Source organism: Typopeltis vanoorti, chromosome 5, assembly GCF_054136105.1.
Source record: "Typopeltis vanoorti isolate ZY-2024b chromosome 5, IOZ_Tvanoo_1.0, whole genome shotgun sequence".
Classification (NCBI taxonomy): domain Eukaryota; kingdom Metazoa; phylum Arthropoda; class Arachnida; order Uropygi; family Thelyphonidae; genus Typopeltis; species Typopeltis vanoorti.
The window spans coordinates 29,571,098-29,590,495 of record NC_143553.1 but is presented as its reverse complement, the minus strand read 5'-3'; the positions used below and the strand labels follow the sequence as shown (position 1 = coordinate 29,590,495).

General features: G+C 35.5%; 1 protein-coding gene across 1 annotated transcript in view; it reads right to left on the bottom strand.

The window, feature by feature from the left end:
* Ide (Insulin degrading metalloproteinase) overlaps positions 1-19,398 on the bottom strand; it is a 599,910-nt gene that overhangs the window by 387,787 nt on the left and 192,725 nt on the right. The window contains exon 10 of the mRNA XM_090392302.1: positions 542-614. Within this exon, the coding sequence (XP_090248428.1) occupies positions 542-614 (73 nt within the window). The remainder of the gene's footprint in view (positions 1-541; positions 615-19,398) is intronic.

The following is a 19,398-nucleotide window of genomic DNA, read 5'->3' as shown; positions in this document are numbered from 1 at the left end:
CACATTACCGACGACTTGAGTCTTCTAATTACTAGTTGCTACAGCAAGTATGGAAACAGTTGCACTGCTCATAAAACTTAGGTGTGTGTGTGCTGAAACATCCAAGACTACTGTAAGTACAACAGATTCCAAATACCACAAACATTACTGAAGTACAATCATTTGCAGACCATTAGCTTTCAACTAAGGTTTTCTCTTCAAAAAAAGAGAGAGACAGAGAGAGACTCCATTAATTGGATGTCTAAATGACAGAAAAACTAATACAGAAAAAAAAAGTTAAGAAATCTGTCTCTCTCCAGGTGATAGCATGTTTAGTTCACTCAAGGGTACTGATGTATTATAGACTTCAACTAATGGGAATCACATAAAATAAATAAATAAATCTGTAGAATTATGTCAATATATTAAGACTGACAGACACTACTAGTCTGTGAGCAGAGCTACAGGAAAAAGTGAACAACACAAACCAAAGAGTACAAAATAAAATTCTTGGTCAAACTATAATCTTCATTGAAAAATTATTCACTAAAATTATTCTTACCTCGTATCTTCAATTCAGACAAAAGGCTTCCATATCCTTCGTGTCCAATCAAGTTCTCAAGGTAATGTCCAGGCTACATAAAAAAATAAGAAATAAATAAAAAAGTAGCTTTTAAACAGACACTGGTATGAGACATATGCTTTTCTCTAAATAATTAAATAGCTCTTAAACAGCTTTTCTCTAAACACTTGTGCTTATTAAAGTTGAATCACTTCTCAAATTCATAAGTCTGTATTTATTACTGATTACCGAGATCTCCAGGAAGTCAGGGACTATCAAGGAAGACCCTGAACTATTAATACTGTTCTTGAATTCAATTTATCCTAGTAAGTATCATCTCGATCCAGATGAATGGCACTGGTAAACATCATTCCTTTGCTTTCTGTTGGACCTATTAAGAACAATGGCTGACCAGCATCCCTTTTCAGTATATCTGCAAAACGTTGAATGTGCTTTTCCACTCTAAACCTGCTTGGTTATCCCATCTATCTCCTTTGGAACAACCTTCCTCATAATGTGTTCTATAACCATAATTTCCAGCTCCTCAAGAAAAACGTTTACAGAGTTATTCTTTCTCAATCCTTGCCTACACACCTATTCCCCCACACAGCACTAATGTGCTTTATGTTCTTATACCTCTTGTGTACAAGTTAAATATGAAAGAAAAAGAAGGAAAAAGCCTTTTCCAGATCTACAAAACTTAAATACATATTCCTGTTATATTTCTCCTGAATTCTCAACTATTTAAGAAATAGTTCAGAAAAATAACATTTTTTTACTTTTCTTAAAGTGAAAATCTGATACTGACAACCGATATTTGGTCTGAACCCATCTTTCTCTACTCCAAGCTTGCATTCCACAATTTTTCTTAGCCTTTCACCAAGTATACTTGCATAAATCTTACTAGAAACTGTGAGCAGGAAAATTCCTCAGTAATTTTCACATCCAATTTTTCCTTTTTTATAGATGGTACTATGAGAACTTGACTTCAATTCTGAAATATGATCTTCTGACCAGCCTTTCTTAATTATGCAGCATAGCCACTGTAAAACTTTTATACCTCAATATATTGTTGAGTCAGATATCATTTACTATGGTTACTTTTCACATTTCCAATTTTTGATGGCTTTCCCTACTTGAAGTATTAATACGCACTTGTGTTTCTATTCCAATTGAATGTTTTTTTTTATCACTATACTGTCACTGATTGTTTCATTTAGCAATTTTTCAAAGCAATTACTCTAACATCTAGAATATCTTTATCTTCATTTTTAACGTGCCATTTACCACTCTGATTTCTTTTATAGTACTCTTTCTGCTATTTCTAAGCTTTTTCAATAGCCTCCAGAATATATTGCCACATACCTGACATTTGTTTTGTATGTTCTTACCAAAATCATCCAATAACTTTTGTTATTTGCCAGTAACTTTCAATACACTTTCTTTTTCTGGAGTTTGGAATTTTTATATCTTTGTACACAACCTTATAACATGCCTCTCTAGCTAAATCAATAAATATTTTCTTCAGGGTCTGCTAAGAATCTACAAGATTAGGATCTTATTTATTTATTTTTTTAAAATAATATTTCTGTATTTGAGTCCACAATTCACTTCTGAAAATTGCACAACTGTCCTTCACATTAAAACTTTTTTACACACTCTTCTTTTCAATATAATATTCAATTTTATAAAGCTCAAAATTAAATGGTGATCAATTCCAATTAGAAATCCTCTATACTCTTGTGTGCTCTAAAACCAGTGTGAAGATACTGCCATCAACAATACAGTAAATGAGACTTTTCTTATTTCATGCTTTTTCTCTCCATGTGAATTTGTTACTACTCCTCATGTTGGAATATGAGGAGTAGTAACTATTCCATGTCCTGAACAGAAATCCAGTAACAATGCAAAACTTGGTATGATACTAAATATTACTATTATTACTACGTGAAACCTCCAGGGAGTCCAAAGACTCATTGTGGGAGGGCACACAACTAATATATATAAACAAAGTTAACAGAGAGTTCCTGCAGAATTATTTAAATATACTGGCAGTTTGAAAAAAAAAGATAATGATTGCCACTTTGCAGTAGCAAAGTATAAAGTTATGAACTTTGAGATAAATGATTATGAACTGTGAACTACATAGATGGAATTAGTCTACAAGAAATTCATGATGCTGGAGATTTGGGAGCACAGAGTGGAATTATACAGGACATACTGCAAAAGTGGGCAAAATAGCTATAAGGATTACTTTGATTTTAAGAAATTACTGATAAGCAGGGGTAAGTTATTATCCATCTTTATAAGCTTAGATATAACCACATCCTTGGTAAATACATAAAAAATAAATATAGGAATGGAGAAAAATATTCTGGAGGCTATTGAAAAAGCACATAAATGGAGGAAAGAGTATTATAAAAGGAATCAGAGATGATAACGACAACACTAAAACTGAAAATAAACATTCTAGATGGCTGGAGTAATTATTTTGGAAAATTGCTAAATGTAACAAACAGTGATAGCATGGAGGTAGAAAACATTCACGAGGAATGCAGTCAAGAATAAATATCCATAATTGAATTAGAAAAGTCATCAAAAACCTGAAATATGGAAAAACAGATGGAGTAGGTGATACTTCATCTGTCTTTCCAGAAATGCTCATATATGGAGGTATAAAAGTTTACAGTAGCTATACAACATAATTCAGAAGGCCTGGTCAAAGGTTGAGTTCCAGATGATTGGAGTAGTGAACTCATAGTACCCATCCATAAAAAAAAATGTAAATAAAATTGATGTGAGAATTGTAGAGCAATTTTTGTACTTAGTGCAACTGTAAGATTTATGCAATCATACTTAAGAAAACACTAAGAACTTGTGGAAGGAAAACTTTGAGAAGAGAGCAAGTTGGGTTCAAACCAAATATGGATCGTCAGGATCAGATTTTATGGAAATATATCAAGGACCTGTATTTAAGTTTTATATATCTGAAAAATGCTTAGAAATCTTCTACGACAAAGAGCCTAGAGAGTAACTCAAATACAGATGATGTATTTCTCATACATTATATTGAGAAACACAGTCTATATTTAAGTTATAAGCCATCAGTTATAATTAAAGGAAGTACAGGAAAATGGGTTGATATTAAATCAGGTATGAGATAAGGCTGCACATTTCTTCACTTTTATTCATCATCTATATGGGTCATATTATGAAGGAAAGTGGCTTTAAGCCTGATATAGAAATTGGAGATGTTAATCTCAGTTCTCTTTAAGCAAATGTTATACTCCTAAATAAATCTACTACAGGTCTGCAGGATTTCCTCAATAAATTGAATAAATTTTATATGAAAATCAGCAATAAAAATATATGAATAAAAATATATATAAGAAAAAACAGACAGGAACACTGAAAACATGCTATTTAGACAATGAAAATGAAATTTCATTGTCTAAATAGCATTTCCATGCTATTTAGACAATGAAATGAAAATGAAAATGGCATTAAATATAGAAATAGACAACAGAATTGACAAAGTTGATATGTCAGGAAGTCAACTGAATAAATAATAATAATAATTATTATTATTAGGTGACACCTCCAGGGATCCCAAAGACTCATTGAGGGAGAGCACCTACTCTACAACTCTGTCTCCACCACCAATTCTGTCTCAATCCACCAACTACAATGAACTGCAACTATACCAATGCCATCTACCACACACCACCACCACCACCACCAGTAATTTCATAGACAATCACAAACATCCATGCCTACTGTGGGATTCGAGCCTGCAACCTTTTGGTTGGAGAGAAGATATGCTAACCACTCGGCCAACCAGGCTGACAATTTATATGGAATAAGAGAGAAATTAGTCAAAACACTATACTAGCTGTATACAAGACAGTGTTCAAACCAATTTTAACTTTTGGATCTGTGAGCTGTTAGAAATAAAACACTCGATCAAAGATATGAGTGAACATGGAAGACCACCTATCTTGGTCACATACTAAGGCATGAATTCCTACAAAAACACTTCTAGAAGGTATGATACAAGGAAAAAGAAGAAGCAGAAGACAAAGACAGATTGGATGAGAAATATTAAGGACTGGACCTTTTTGACCTATGAAGAATGTAAAAGAGAAGCACAAAACCATACATGGTGGAACCTCATGGTAGTCAACCTCCTGGAAGGAGATGACATCTGACAAGAGAGAGATACTACCAATTATATATTTGGTTTAATCCTTTATCCAAGTGTAAGCACACAAAATTTGCACCTTAAGTATTGTCAGGATGGGGCAACTCGTGGCAAAGGTGATATAACTTCTCATCACTTGCCTTAGTATCTCATAATGCAAAGCACATCTCCTTGTGGACATGTATAATGCTATGCATTAAGGGAAGGGTCACTACCCAGACCTGTTTCAACCTTTATTGAGGTCTCATCAGTGGGAGCCAGACCCATAGGTGGTGATACTAATCTATTAAGGTGGTGAATGTGTAAAGTGATGAGAAGTTATACCACCTTTGCCAGGAGTTGACCCAGTCCTGAAAATACTTCAGGTGCAAACTTTGTTTGCTTACACTTGAATGAAGGATTAAACCAAATTTATAATTGGTAGCATAGTCAAGTGAAAAAACTTCCATCAACTATCTCTAATCCAGAGAATTTTAATAATAACGTGAGACACCTTTTGGCAATTCGTATAGGGAAATATGACTTCTCCATTACTTCCACCTTAGTATCACCACCTCTGGGACTGTCTCAATAAGGGTCAAAACCGGTCTGGGTAGTGACCCTTCCCATAATGCATAGTATTATACATGTCCGCAAGGAGATGTGCTTTGCATTATGGAATACTAATGCAAGTGATGAGAAGTTATACCACCTTTGCCACAAGTTGCCCTAGTCCTGAAAATACTTCAGGCACAAACTCTGTTTGCTTACATTTGGGGTAGTGCACCTGGGACCTCCCTTGGAATGCTTGTGTGTGTCTAGAAGAGGACTCTCTGGTTGCTTTCCCATCGATGTTCTGTCGTTGCATTTTGTCTTTTCTACGTGTATTTCCATTGGTGCTGCTCAAGTACATTGGCCACTACCATTCATCCATTTTATTTTACAATAATGTATGAAGATGAGCAGCTGCTTGTTCACATGCATACAATTCATCTCCGGACTTATTGAACTGATATTTATCATCATCCACCTTTCTTACCCATTCTTTTTCCCCCCAATGATTACAAACCCTCAGGTGTTCAAGAAACATCTCGACCTACTCCTTTCTTCCTTTAACCACTTTCCCACGCAAATACACAGCACTCCTATGTATTTGTGAGCAAGTCTTGGATCTCTTGTGCATGGGGTTGATGTATGTATATTTCTAAATACCAAATTTCATTAAATTCCATCTAGGTTGAGCTTGAGCAAATGGTTGGCCATAAACAAGATTGTCTGATACTTTATAATGATCGTAAATAACACGTCACTGAAATCCAATCAGCAATAGTGATATTATGTAGTGTACGTGAGATGTTTTTGCAGAACATTAATATATGGATGAACTTATAAAAATAAACTGACCAGACTGACACTCAGTATAAATCCATGTGTCAATAATTAATTATTTTTTTTTGGTCATCTTCAGGACCAATAAACAGAGAAGAGAATTACACAGAATGAACCAACATATATTTAAGAGCAGTTAACCCAAATATATGCATGTTATCTATATAATTGTAATTTCTGAATCATTACATCAAATCACCAGTGCAAGGATGTCAACTTGTCATCTGTGTGATCTGTTGTTCTTTTTAGATATGGTCTAGTCGAGTCTCTGTAGCTCAATCAGTATAGACGAAACCCTTGAGTTGGAAAGACTTCGGTTCAATTCCAGTCCAAGAGGTGAGGAACCTTTATCTGGTCTCTTTCGACTAAAGGCGAGTTAGCCAGTCTCATACAGAGGTAGGAGTTTTTGCACCCAGAAACTTGGGTTTTTCATCCCCCAGAACAGGCAAACCAACCCCGTGAACACGCATCTACAGTCATAAAAACTGCTTCCCATCCTCCAATGCCAAACTCTGCAACAAGCCGGTTGGGGTTTCCAGTCGCATAATCATGGCAGACCTTGCGCATCAAGCGGAATAAAAGCACCACAGAGAGGAAGAAGAAGATATGGTCTAGTATAGCTACATTTCTGAGGTTGCAGCATTTAATAAAATCTTCCAGACATTATGAAATATTAGCATTAAATAGAGTATGCAGCTTGATATGTGCAAAAAATTTTCATTATTTGATCTGATTTTGGAGAGTAAGACTATAACAGACAATATCTGAAATAGCAACTGGATTAATAATTAGAAGAAACACACGTATAAACCACAGTGAAAATTATTTAATTTTAATTAAATCACTATTACAATTAAATAATTTTCACTGTGGTTTATACGTGTGTTTCTTCTAATTATGAATGCACCACAGGTTTCGTTATTTAAAAAAGCAACTGGATTATTTCATAATAGATGCCAGATTATATGAGACTCAAGAGCATTGATAATTTAATATAATGGTTTAATACCATTACATAAACAGTATATTCTGCTACATAAATATCATGCAAGAGCATGTACTATCTAAAATATATACTGTTAATAAACATTTGCTAATTCTTTGATTGACTGATGGTACAAAATAAATTAAGTCATCAATTAACGCAAAGCATACATACATACATACATACAGAGTGGCTATAATCCAACTGTTCCTATTCAGAGCATTAGGTTGCTCAGTCTAGAATGTCACCTAATTTAGTAGGCAGACCAATCAAAGACATGGAAAGAAGCATTTGCAAAAAAAAGCACTGTTGTAGCCAGGAAGCCATAAATTTGGATAAAACTAAGTTGAACACCTATTTTGCTTGCATCATAAGAGCTATAAAGTAAAGGGTAAACTTCACTCTAACAGCTCAGTCTAACAACTAGAATGTCACCTAATTTAGTAGGCAGACCAATCAAAGACATGGAAAGAAGCATTTGCAAAAAAAAGCACTGTTGTAGCCAGGAAGCCATAAATTTGGATAAAACTAAGTTGAACACCTATTTTGCTTGCATCATAAGAGCTATAAAGTAAAGGGTAAACTTCACAAACTTCACACAGTTCGATCGATGATTCAAAAGCTTGAAGAAATGGGATCTTTAGAAGTTCGACCAGGCAGAGAATAGAAACCAGTGCCGCCAAAGGTAATTGAAGTTTTTTTTACATGATGAGACAACCAAAATGTTGCTGGTAATAGCAGCATCCATGGAGTAGTGCGACAACTGGATATGCCTTATTCCAAGGTATTGAAAGTCTTGCACAAAATTATTACATTTTATCTTATTCAGCCAAGATCAGCCACATACAGCAGCTGCTACATAATGATTATGATAAGCAAATGATATTTCCTCTGACATTTCTGGTTAGATTGGAAGTTGATGATTGGCCCTGGAAAATTCTGTGGGAAGATGAGGTGAATATTTATCTGAAAGGGACTGTAAACACCCAAAATTGTTGAATTTGGGCTTCTGAATCACCCCCATGCACTATAAGAACGGACATTCAACAAAAATTACTGTTTGGTGTGGCTTCACAGCAGATTTTATAATAGGGGGTTTTTTTTTTTTTTTTTTTTTTTTTTTTTTTTGCGATCATCATTCCGACAGGAGACCAGTAACTTTTTCCATTACTGCATAGAAATATTGCGATATTCTGAACAGTTTTGTCATTTTGCAACTTCAGTAATGATATGTCTGGATGATACCATTTTTATACGAGATGGAGCACCTCCCCACATTGCACAACCAATACAACAGCATCACTTCACAGAAGAAAGAGTGATTAGTCACTTCTTTCCAGTTGCATGACCATCTCGCTTCCCTGATATTACTCCATGTGATTTTTGGTTGTCTCGAACTTGGCAGCCTTAAAGGACAATATATCATGGACTGTGATGAACATTCCTCCAGATGTGTTGTCAAGACTGCAACTGGCTATGTACAGGATGCAGTTTCTGGTCTACGAGTATGGTGGCCACATTGAACCATGTCCTCTTTTGCATGGGTGAACTCAATGTGCTTGAGTCTTTATTATTTGTCTGTCCATTTTGATGCTTTTTTTTTTTTTTACATTGTACAGTGCCATATTTCACCTATCAGCAACTTTTTGAACTTTTTATTATTATTATTATTATTGCAGAATCCTTCTTCCCTGAATACGGGAAGTTTAATTATGGCCACCCAGGATTTTTTAGTCATAATGTGGAATTGCTATACTGTCTTGTACAACAAATGCACATATGTGCCTTTTCGAATTGTCCAGGATTGTACACATCGTCTTTTGCAAGAAAGATACACTGGATTCTGTTTTCTATTTTAGAAAAAAAAACAAAAACAAACAAACTACATACATGCGCGCGCACGCACGCACGCACGCACGCGCACACACACACACACACACACACACAATTTTCATCTCTCTACTTCTTTTCTGTTGATGTATCTTTTATGTGAGTAATACATTCACTTTATTTCTCACTGATGATGATGGACAGTATAGAATGAGAAACTGGTTTATCTGAGATTTTATGATTTTAAATTTCTAGTTCAGTTGTTGGGGTATTTAAGGGTCAAAGTTATATAATGAGAAGGAGACCTCCACATAGCCTTTTTAAGGAATGTGGAGAAATGACCTGGGCTTCTGACCTAATGTTCAATCCTCACCTTCTTGTGGTGCACCTTGTTAGGTATCTACCCACATACTGAACAAATGAGGATGGGATGCCAATTTGGGATTTAGCTGACCAAATTGTATTCTTATTGGCTTAAAATCACAATGTAAAATAATGGTACAACATGACAGAATTTCATGCTGGCTGGGGTGTGGCCCGGTTAAACAAGCCCCCCCCTGCCCATTGTTCTGGTCAGGGAACCAGGGTGAACAGCGCAAAGTTAGTTATTGGAACAAATCGTGGAACACATTTCAACTCACGTCAGCAGAGCTCAAAATTGGTACTATCAACGGAAAAGAAAAAGAAATTTCAGAAGAATTGGATTAAGTAACAAATCAACATAATAGATGCGACTGAAACAAAGAAGACAAAAACAGGTAAGATCTTTCTAAACGACAAACATGAAATGTTATATTCAGGCAATAACAATCAGGGAAAAGAAGTTGCAGCTATAGCATTCAATACTAAATATGAAGATAATCCTCTTGAATGGAAAGATCTGCATACATTTTGTCACTGTGGTAGTTAACAATTTATGTTTTTGTTCTATAACGATTCAACAGTCAACATACTCATTTTTTTCCGAACATAAGAATAATGTATTTATTACAAGTAAATACTTTTTTTTTGTTCCCTTCAATAATGATGAATGCAGAACATTTGGAAATCATTTACAATAAGCACATTAAAGTGCATTCCATGAGAATATCAAGTAGAGTGATGCAGGCAAATATCAGCATGGAAAGCTGGAAAATGAGACTTATTTATGCTTACAGTCCTATAGAAGATTTTACCAAGAAAGAAATGGATGAATTATTTGAGGGAATTAGAGATGGCAGTTGGCTCAATGAAACAGGAAAAGTTAGTCCTTGTTGATGATCTAAACAGCAGAGGAAATGATTACCAGACATATTAGAAATGTTTTGGGAAAATTTGGAGAAAAGCGCAAAGCTAATAATAATGGTAAATGCCTGCTGGATTTCTGTTCAAAATGGATTAATTATTACTAACACCATGTTACAACATAAAAATGTGCACAAATTCACATGGAGAGAAGATGCAAGAAATAAGAAAAGTCTATCTATGTTATGGTTGTTATTCCACCTGCTGATTCAGGACACAAGAGTATACAGAAGATTTGAATAGGAAGTGATCACAATTTAGTTTTGATCAGGATAAAATTGAAGAAGTGTGTGTGTAAGAAAGTTTTAAAACAAATCAAAGTTGAGCAGCTTTCAGAGGTGAATTTTAGATTCAAATACACAAACATAACTGAATAAAAAATGAAGTTTGAAAAGAAACTAACCTTGGAGATTCAATGGCAAACCTTAAAGAAAACATTGATGATTCAGGCAGAGAGACACGAGGTGAAGTTATAAGTAAGGATAGAAAAGTGTGAACTCCATGATGGACTCAGGAAGTTAAAGACACAGTCAATGAAAGAAGAAAGCGTATGGAAAATTCCTAGCAAGTAAGTCAGCCTGTGCTCTTAGAGAACACAGAGAAAATTGTAAGAAAGTGAAGCACTGTGTAAAACTAGCTAAACAAAAGTTACAGAAAGACTTTGGTAAGAACATAGAAAATAAATATCAGGAAAGTGGCAAAATATTCTGGATGCTATTGAAAAAGACTAGAAATGGAGGAAAAAGTACCATAAAAGGAATCAGAGATGATAAAAGGTGACATAAAAACTGAAGATGAAGATATTGTAGATGTCTAGAGTAATTACTTTGAAAGACTGCTAAATGAAACAAGTAGTGTCAGCAGGGTGATAGAAAACTCCCAACAGGAATGCAGTCAGGAATACCATCCATACTTGAAGTAGAAAAAGTCATCAAAAACCTGATGTGTGGAAAGGCAAAGGTAGTAGATGAAATTCAACCAAACAGGCTCAAATATGGGTAAATAATTAGAGTGGATTTGAAGTCTGCAAGATTCCCTAACTAAACTGAATAACTGCTGAAATAAATTTAATATGAAAATCAGCAATAAAATGACAAAGACATTGAAAATAGGCAGACACATTGAAAAAATCAACTGTATCCTGAATGGTGAACCTATAGAACAAGTGAAACATTTTGGATATTTAAGCAGAATTCTTTTAGTGAAGATGGTCAATTAAATATAGAAATAAACAACAGAATCAATAAAGCTGGTATGGTAAGAAGTCAATTGAATAAACTTATGTGGAATAAGAAGAGAAATTAATCAAAACACTAAATTAGCTGAATACAAGACAGCGTTCAAACCAATTTTAACTTATGGATCTAAGAGCTGGGTTAGAAATAAAAATACTTTATCAAAAGACTGGACACCTCGGATATGAAAGTTCTGAGAAAGATTAGTAGAGTGAAAAGAATGACATCGATGACAGTATCACATTAAAAATGAGGATATTAGGAAAGAACTTGCCATTGATATCATTCAGGAATGTGTTAGTAGAGCTAATCTCAGGTGGTATTGGTCACTTAAATAAAATGGGAGAGGTAAGATTCGCAAAACAAGTGTTCTTTGACAGGTTGGCAGGAAAAAGACACAGAGGAAGACCAAGACATAGGTGGATTGATACAGTAAAAAACATTAAAAATGGCAAATACCTGTTAGATTTCAGCTCAGGACATGGACTCCTTATTACTAACACCATGTTCCAACATAAAAATGTGTAAAAATTCAAATGGAGAGAAGAGGCTAGGAATAAGAAAAGTCTCATTGACTATGTTATTGATGATAGTGATGTTTTCTCCCTGGTGCAGGACACCAGAATGTACAGAGGATTTGAAATTGGAAGTGATCACAGTTTAGAAGATTATTGAAGAAAAAATGAAAGAGTTTGAGAACAGGAACCAAACCTTGGAGATTCAGTGGCAAGCCTTAAAGAAAACCCTGATTGATTCAGCCAGAGATGCATGTAGTGAGGTTGTCTGCAAGGATAGAAAAATTATGATTCCATGGTGGACACAAGAAGTTAAAGAGGCAGTGAAGGAAAAGAAGAAATCATATCAAAAGTTCCTGGCAAATAAGTCAGCTTGTGCTCTTAGAGAATACAGAGACAAATGTAAGAAAGCGAAACACTGTGTAAAACTAGCTAAACAAAAGTCACGGGAGAACTTTGGCAAGAACATAGAAAATAAATATCAAGAAGGTCGTAAGATATTCTAGAGGTTGTTGAAGAAGCTTAGGAATGGAGGAAAGAGTGCTGTAAAAGGAGTTAGAGATGATAAAGGTGACATGAAAACAGGAGAAAAAGATATCCTTAAAGTATGGAGTAATTACTTCGAAAAATTGCTAAATGAAACAAGCAGTGATAGCACAGTGGTAAAAAACACTGACCAGGCATGCAGTCAGGAATATATATCCATACTTGAAGTAGAAAAAGCCATCAAAGGCTTGAAATGTGGAAAGGCAGCAGGAGTAGATGATATTCGACCAGAAATGCTGACGTACAGTGGTATAAAAGTCTTGCAGTGGCTGCACTGCATAGTTCAGAAAGCCTGGACAGAGGGACGAATTCCCGATGATTGGAGTAGAGCTCTAATAGTGCCCATATATAAAAAGGGAAATAAAACTGAATGTGAGAATTACAGAGGTATTTCCCTACTGAGTGTTCCTGGCAAGATCTATGCAAGCATACTTGAGAAACGGTTGAGAAGAATTGTGAAAGAAAAGCTTGGTGAAGCACAAGCTGGATTCAGACCAAATAGAGGCTGTCAGGATCAGATCTTCACTTTACGACAAATAGTCGAGAAAGCATGGGAATATAACAAAGATTTGTATTTAAGTTTTGTCGATCTGGAAAAGGCATATGACAAGGTTCCAAGAGAGAAGCTATGCAATACGCTACAGTTATATGGTGTCAATGGGGTATCACATCAAGCAATACTTAGTCTGTATTTGAGTTGTAAGTCAGCAGTTAGAATTGAAGGAAGTACAGGGAGATGGTTTAATGTTAAATCTGGTGTGACACAAGGATGTACATTATCCCCTCTGTTAATCATTATTTCTATGGATCACATTATGAAGGAAAGTGGTATTATGATATCAAAATTGGAGATGTTAATGTCAGCTCTTTGCTTTATGCGGACGATGTTATAATTCTAAATAAATCCACTACAAGTTTGCAAGATTCCCTGACTAAATTGAATAACTGTTGTAATAGATATGGTATGAAGGTCAGCATTAAAAAGACGAAGACAATGAAAATAGGTAGAATTGTTGAAAATGTCAACTGTGTTGTGAACAGGGAACCTGTGGAACAAGTAAAACATTTCAGCTACTTAGGCACGATTTTTAGTGAAGATGGTAAATTAAATATGGAAATAGACAATTGAATAAATTCATATGGAATAAGAGAGAAATTAGTGAGAACACTAAATTAGCTGTATACAAGACAGTGTTGAAACCAAATTAGCTGTATACAATACAGTTTTAACTTATGGATCTGAGAGCTGGGTCAGAAGTAAAAACTTGACCAAAGACTAGAGACCGCGGATATGAAAGTACTGAGAAAGATTAGAGGCCTCAACAGATGGCATCAATGGCAATATCATATTAAAAACAAGGATATTAGGAAAGAACTTGACATTCTCAGCATTCAGGAATGCGTTAGCAGAGTTAATCTCCGGTGGTATGGTCACTTAAACAGAATGAGCGAGGAAGATTAGCAAAACAAGTGTTCTCTGCCAGGTTGGCAGGAAAACAACCCAGAGGAAGGCCAAGATATAGGTGGATTGATACGGTACAATGTGCCTTAGACGATAGAAATGTAAGATCTGATAATGATAATATTGGAGTCTTGACAAGTAATAGACTGATTTGAAGGAAAATTGTAGATAGGAAGTTAGTAATGGTGTAAATTTTTCATGTAATACTATCATATCCTGTACACCCCTTGAAGGTACATGTCAGGAATTTGATGATGATGATGAAGTCGCTCTGTTTTGTGCCAAACAGTAAACATAAGATATTAACTTCCAATTCATGACCCTCATCTTCAAAACAGAACTTTTGCTTGTATGTTGCTAAAATTGCTTTCATATGGTCTTCCTCTGCATCCATTAGTTTGGCAAAACTAATGCAGACAGAGGAAGAAATTTCTCACTATAGGCAAGCAAAAAGTCTTGCCTATAGTGAACAAGAGCACAGAATGTAGGTGAAGTTGAATGCCTAAGCTGGTGTCTCAACAATCTCAACAAAGTTCCATACCCATTTCCTATGAGTCTGAATACATAATCAAGAGTAATAATGAAAAGATATGATGCCAAAGAGTCTACCAAAGGGGAGGGGGTGCTTAAGGGTCAAAACTGTATAACTGAGAGGACACCTTAGCCTTTAAAGGAAAGTGGAGAACCAACCAGGGCTTCTGACCTAATGTCCAATCCTCACCTTCTTGTTGTGCACCCTGTTAGGTATCTACCTGGATACTGAACGAACGAGAATGGGCTGGTAATTCGGGATTTGGCCGAACAAATTGTATTCTTATTGGCTTAAACCAACATATAAAATGATGGTACAACATGACAGAATTTAATATTGGCTGGAGTGTTGACTGGTTAAACAAGACCCCCCCGTTGTTTTCACCAGGAAACCAGGACAAACAGCAAAATGTAGCGACAAGTCAGTTATTGGAACAGATCCTAAAACCCACCCCAACCCAACATCACCAGAGTTCAAAATCGGTACTATCAACACAAGAAGCCTGAATGGCAAAGAAAAGCAGCTAGCTGGTGAATTAGATAAGTACAAGATCGACATAACAGAGGTGACTGAAACAAAAAAAGACAAAAACTGGAGAGACCTTCCTGAGCAATAAATACAAAATGTTATATTCAGGCAATGAAAATCAAGGAAAATAATCAGTAGCCACAGTATTCAAGATTAAATATGACGATAATCTTCTTCAATGGCAGGAAGTCACAAGTAGAGTGATGTAGGAAAATATGAGAAAAGGGAACTGGACCCTAAGACGTATTTTTGCCTATGGTGCCACAGAAGGTTCTACTAAGGAAGAAATGAAGGAATTTTTTTGAGGCTTTAGAGAAAGCAACTGACAAAATGAAAAAAGGAAAAGTTTGTCCTTATTGGGGATCTAAATAGTATAGTAGGAAATTATTGTCAGACATACAAATATATTTTGGGAAAATTTGGACAAAAGAGCAAAGCTAATAATAATGGCAAATATCTGTTGGATTTCTGCTCAGGACATGGACTGGCTATTACTAATACCATGTTCCAACATAAAAATGTGCACAAATTCACATGGAGAGAGAGAGGAAGCAAGGGATAAGAAAAGTCTCATTGACTATGTTATTGTTGATAGTGAATGTTTTCTCCCTGGTGCAAGACACCAGAGTGTACAGAGGATTTGAAATTGAAGTGATCATCATTTAAGTCTTGAGCAGGATAAAATTGAATTTCATATTGAAAAGTAGAACATGTAAGAAAGTTTTAAAGCAAATAAAAGTTGAGCAGTTCTCAGATGTGAACTGTGGACTAAAATACACAAACATTATTGAAGAAAAAATGAAAGAGTTTGAGAACAGGAACCAAACCTTGGAGATTTAGCAGCAAGCCCTGAAGAAAACACTGATTGATTCAGCGTGAGAGGCATGCAGTGAGGTTGTCTGCAGGGATAGAAAAATTAGCACCCCATGGTGGACACAGGAAATCAAAGAAGCAGTGAAGGAAAAGAGGGCATATCACAAGTTCCTGGCAAATAAGTCAGCTTGTGCTCTTATGAGAATATAGAGACAAATGTAAGAAAGCTGAACTCTGTAGACTAACATTATTGTTCATAACTAGCTAAACAAAAGTCATGGGAAGACTTTGGTAAGAACAAAGAAAATAAATATCAAGAAGGTGGCAAAATATTCTGGAGGCTGTTGAAAAAGCTCACAAATGGAGGAAAGAGTGCTGCAAAAGGAATTAGAGATGATAAAGGTGACATGAAAAACAGGAGAAAAAAATATCATTGAAGTATAGAGTAATTAATTCGAAAAATTGCTAAATGAAACTAGAGTTTCAGCTCAAGATGACAGCACAGTTGTAAAAATCACTGACCAGGCATGCAGTCAGGAATACATATCCATACTTGAAGTAAAAAAAAAGCCATCAAAAGCCTGATTTATAGGAAGGCAGCAGGAATAGATGATATTCGACCCGAAATGCTCAAGTATGAAGGTATAAAAGTCTTACAGTGGCTGCACTGCATAGTTCAGAAGGCCTGGATAGAGGGACGAATTCCAGTTGATTGGAGTAGAGCTCTAACAGTACCCATATATAAAAAGGGAAATAAAACTGAATGTGAGAATTACAGAGCTATTTCATTACTGAGTTTTCCTGGTAAGACGTATGCATGTATACTTGACAAACGGTTCAGAAGGATTGTGGAAGAGATGATTGGTGAAGAACAAGCTGGATTCAGGCCAAATAGAGGCTGTCAGGATCAGATTTTCACTTTACGACAGATAGTTGAGAAATCATGGGAATATAACAAAGATTTGTATTTATGTTTTGTAGATCTGGAAAAGACATATGACAAGGTGCCAAGAGAGAAGCTACTCAAAATGTTACAGTTATATGGTGTTAATGGAACATTATATCAAGCAATACTTACTCTTTATTTGATGTTATAATAAATGACTTCTAAATAAATCCGCTACAATTCTGCAAGATTCCCTGACTAAATTGAATAACTGTTGTAATAGATATGGTATGAAGGAAAGCATTAAAAAGACAAAGACAATGAAAATAGGCAGAAGCGTTGAAAATATCAACTGCAATGTGAATGGAGAACCTATAGAGCAAGTAAAATATTTCAGCTACTTAGACACAATTTTTAGTGAAGCTTGTAAATTAAATATGGAAATAGGCAATAGAATAAACAAAGCTGGTATGGTAGGAAGTCAACTGAATAAATTTATATGGAATAAGAGAGAAATTAGCCAAAACACTAAATTAGCTGTATACAAGACAGTGTTCAAACTAATTTTAACTTATGGATCTGAGAGCTGGATCAGAAGTAAATCACGTGACCAAAGACTAGAGACCGCAGATATGAGAGTCCTGAGAAAGATTAGAGGCATGAACAAATGGCATCAATGGCAATATCATATTAAAAACGAGGATGTTAGGAAAGAACTTGACATTGTCAGCATCCAGGAATGCATTAGCAGAACTAATCTCAGGTGGTATGGTCACTTAAACAGAATAGGAAAGGAAAGATTAGTAAAACAAGTGTTCTCCTGCCAGGTTGGCAGGAAAAAGACCCAGATATAGGTGGATTGATACAGTAAAAAAAAAAAAAGCCTTAGAAGACAGAAATATAAGATATGATAATATTGGAGTCTTGATAGGTAACAGACTGATTTGGAGGAAAATTGTAGGCAGGTTAGTAATGATGTAAATTTTTCATGTAGTACTATCATATCCAGGTATATATCAGGAATTTGATGATGATGAGTCTACCGGAGCTCATGTAATTCTTAATTCTGATATGGTTCTGTTATTGCATTGATTAATTTCAAGAGTATGCTGTAATAACTGAGAATTTTGAACATCCTTTGCCACTGAGTGAATCAAAGGCATTTTAAGATTAAAGGAAGGTTTTTATCTCTTGATCATTCTAGCAACCTTCTAAGGCAGTGGATGTATTCAACATTGCTTATGTTTTTCAAGAAATTTATAGTTCAGTTCAGTTTAGAAGAACCTTGTTATAGATTTTGAGTGTGGTAGAAAGTAATATGATTCCTCTGTAATTTTTTGGGTTGTTTAGATTACCTTTTTTGGGTGTTGGTATTATTAGAGCTTCTCTTCGTTGTGATGGGATGTTGCTAAAGCAGTATTAGAGATATATAAATAGTTGTTTCCAAAGCTCTTTTCCTCCATTTTTAATAGCCTCTGCTGTTATACCATCCAATCCAGGTACTTTCTCATTCTTTTGTGTTTTAAGTGCAGTTTCAAATTTCTACACTGTAAAATTGTTAGACATAATGAGAAGTTCTTTTTAGATTATTATTTCTGGGAAAGCACCTCTAGTGAATTCACTGATGAGTACTTCACTACTGAAGAATAGATTTTCTAAGCAGTTTTTCCACAATAAGAGTTCTTTATTTTTGTCTTCAGTCTTGTCACAAATGGGGTGCTTAAGGGTCAAAGCTGTATAACTGAGAGGAGACCTTCACATAGCCTTTAAAGGAATGCGGAGAACCGACCAGGGCTTCTGACCTAATGTCCAATCCTCACCTTCTCGTGGTGCACCCTGTTGGGTATCTACTTGGATACTGAATGGACAAGGATGGACTGGCATTTGGGATTTAGCCGACCAAATTGTATTCTTATTGGTTAAACCAAAATATAGAATGATGGTACAACATGACAAAATTTCATGCCGGCTGGGGCATCGCCCGGTTAACCAAGGCCCACATTGTTTTTGCCAGGGAACCAGGGCGAACAGCGAAAAGTCAGCTACTGGAACAAATCTGAAAATAAACCCCAACTCAACATCACCAGAATTAAAGATCGGTACTATCAACGTAAGAAGCCTGAATGGCAAAGAAATGGAGCTAGCTGAGGAATTAGATAAGTACCAGATCGACATAATAGGGGTGAATGAAACAAAAAAGACCAAAACTGGTGAGATCTTTCTGAGCAATAAATACAAAATGTTATATTCAGGCAATGACAATCAAGGAAAAGAAGGAGTAGCCATAGTATTCAACACAAAATACGAGGCTAATCTTCTTGAATGGCAGTCAGTCTCAAGTAGAGTAATGTGGGCAAATATGAGAATGGGGAACTGGACAATGAGACTTATTTGTGCCTATGGTCCCACAGAACGTTCTACTAAGGTAGAAGTGGAGGAATTTTTTGAGGCTTTAGAAAAAGCAACTGACACAATGAAAAATGAAAAGTTGGTCCTTGTTGGGGATCTAAATAGCAGAGTAGGAAATGATTGTGATACATACAAACATATTTTGGGAAAATCTGGAGAAAAGAGCAAAGCTAATAATAATGGCAAATATCTGTTGGATTTCTGCTCACGACATGGACTGGTTATTACTAACACCATGTTCCAACATAAAAATGTGCACAAAT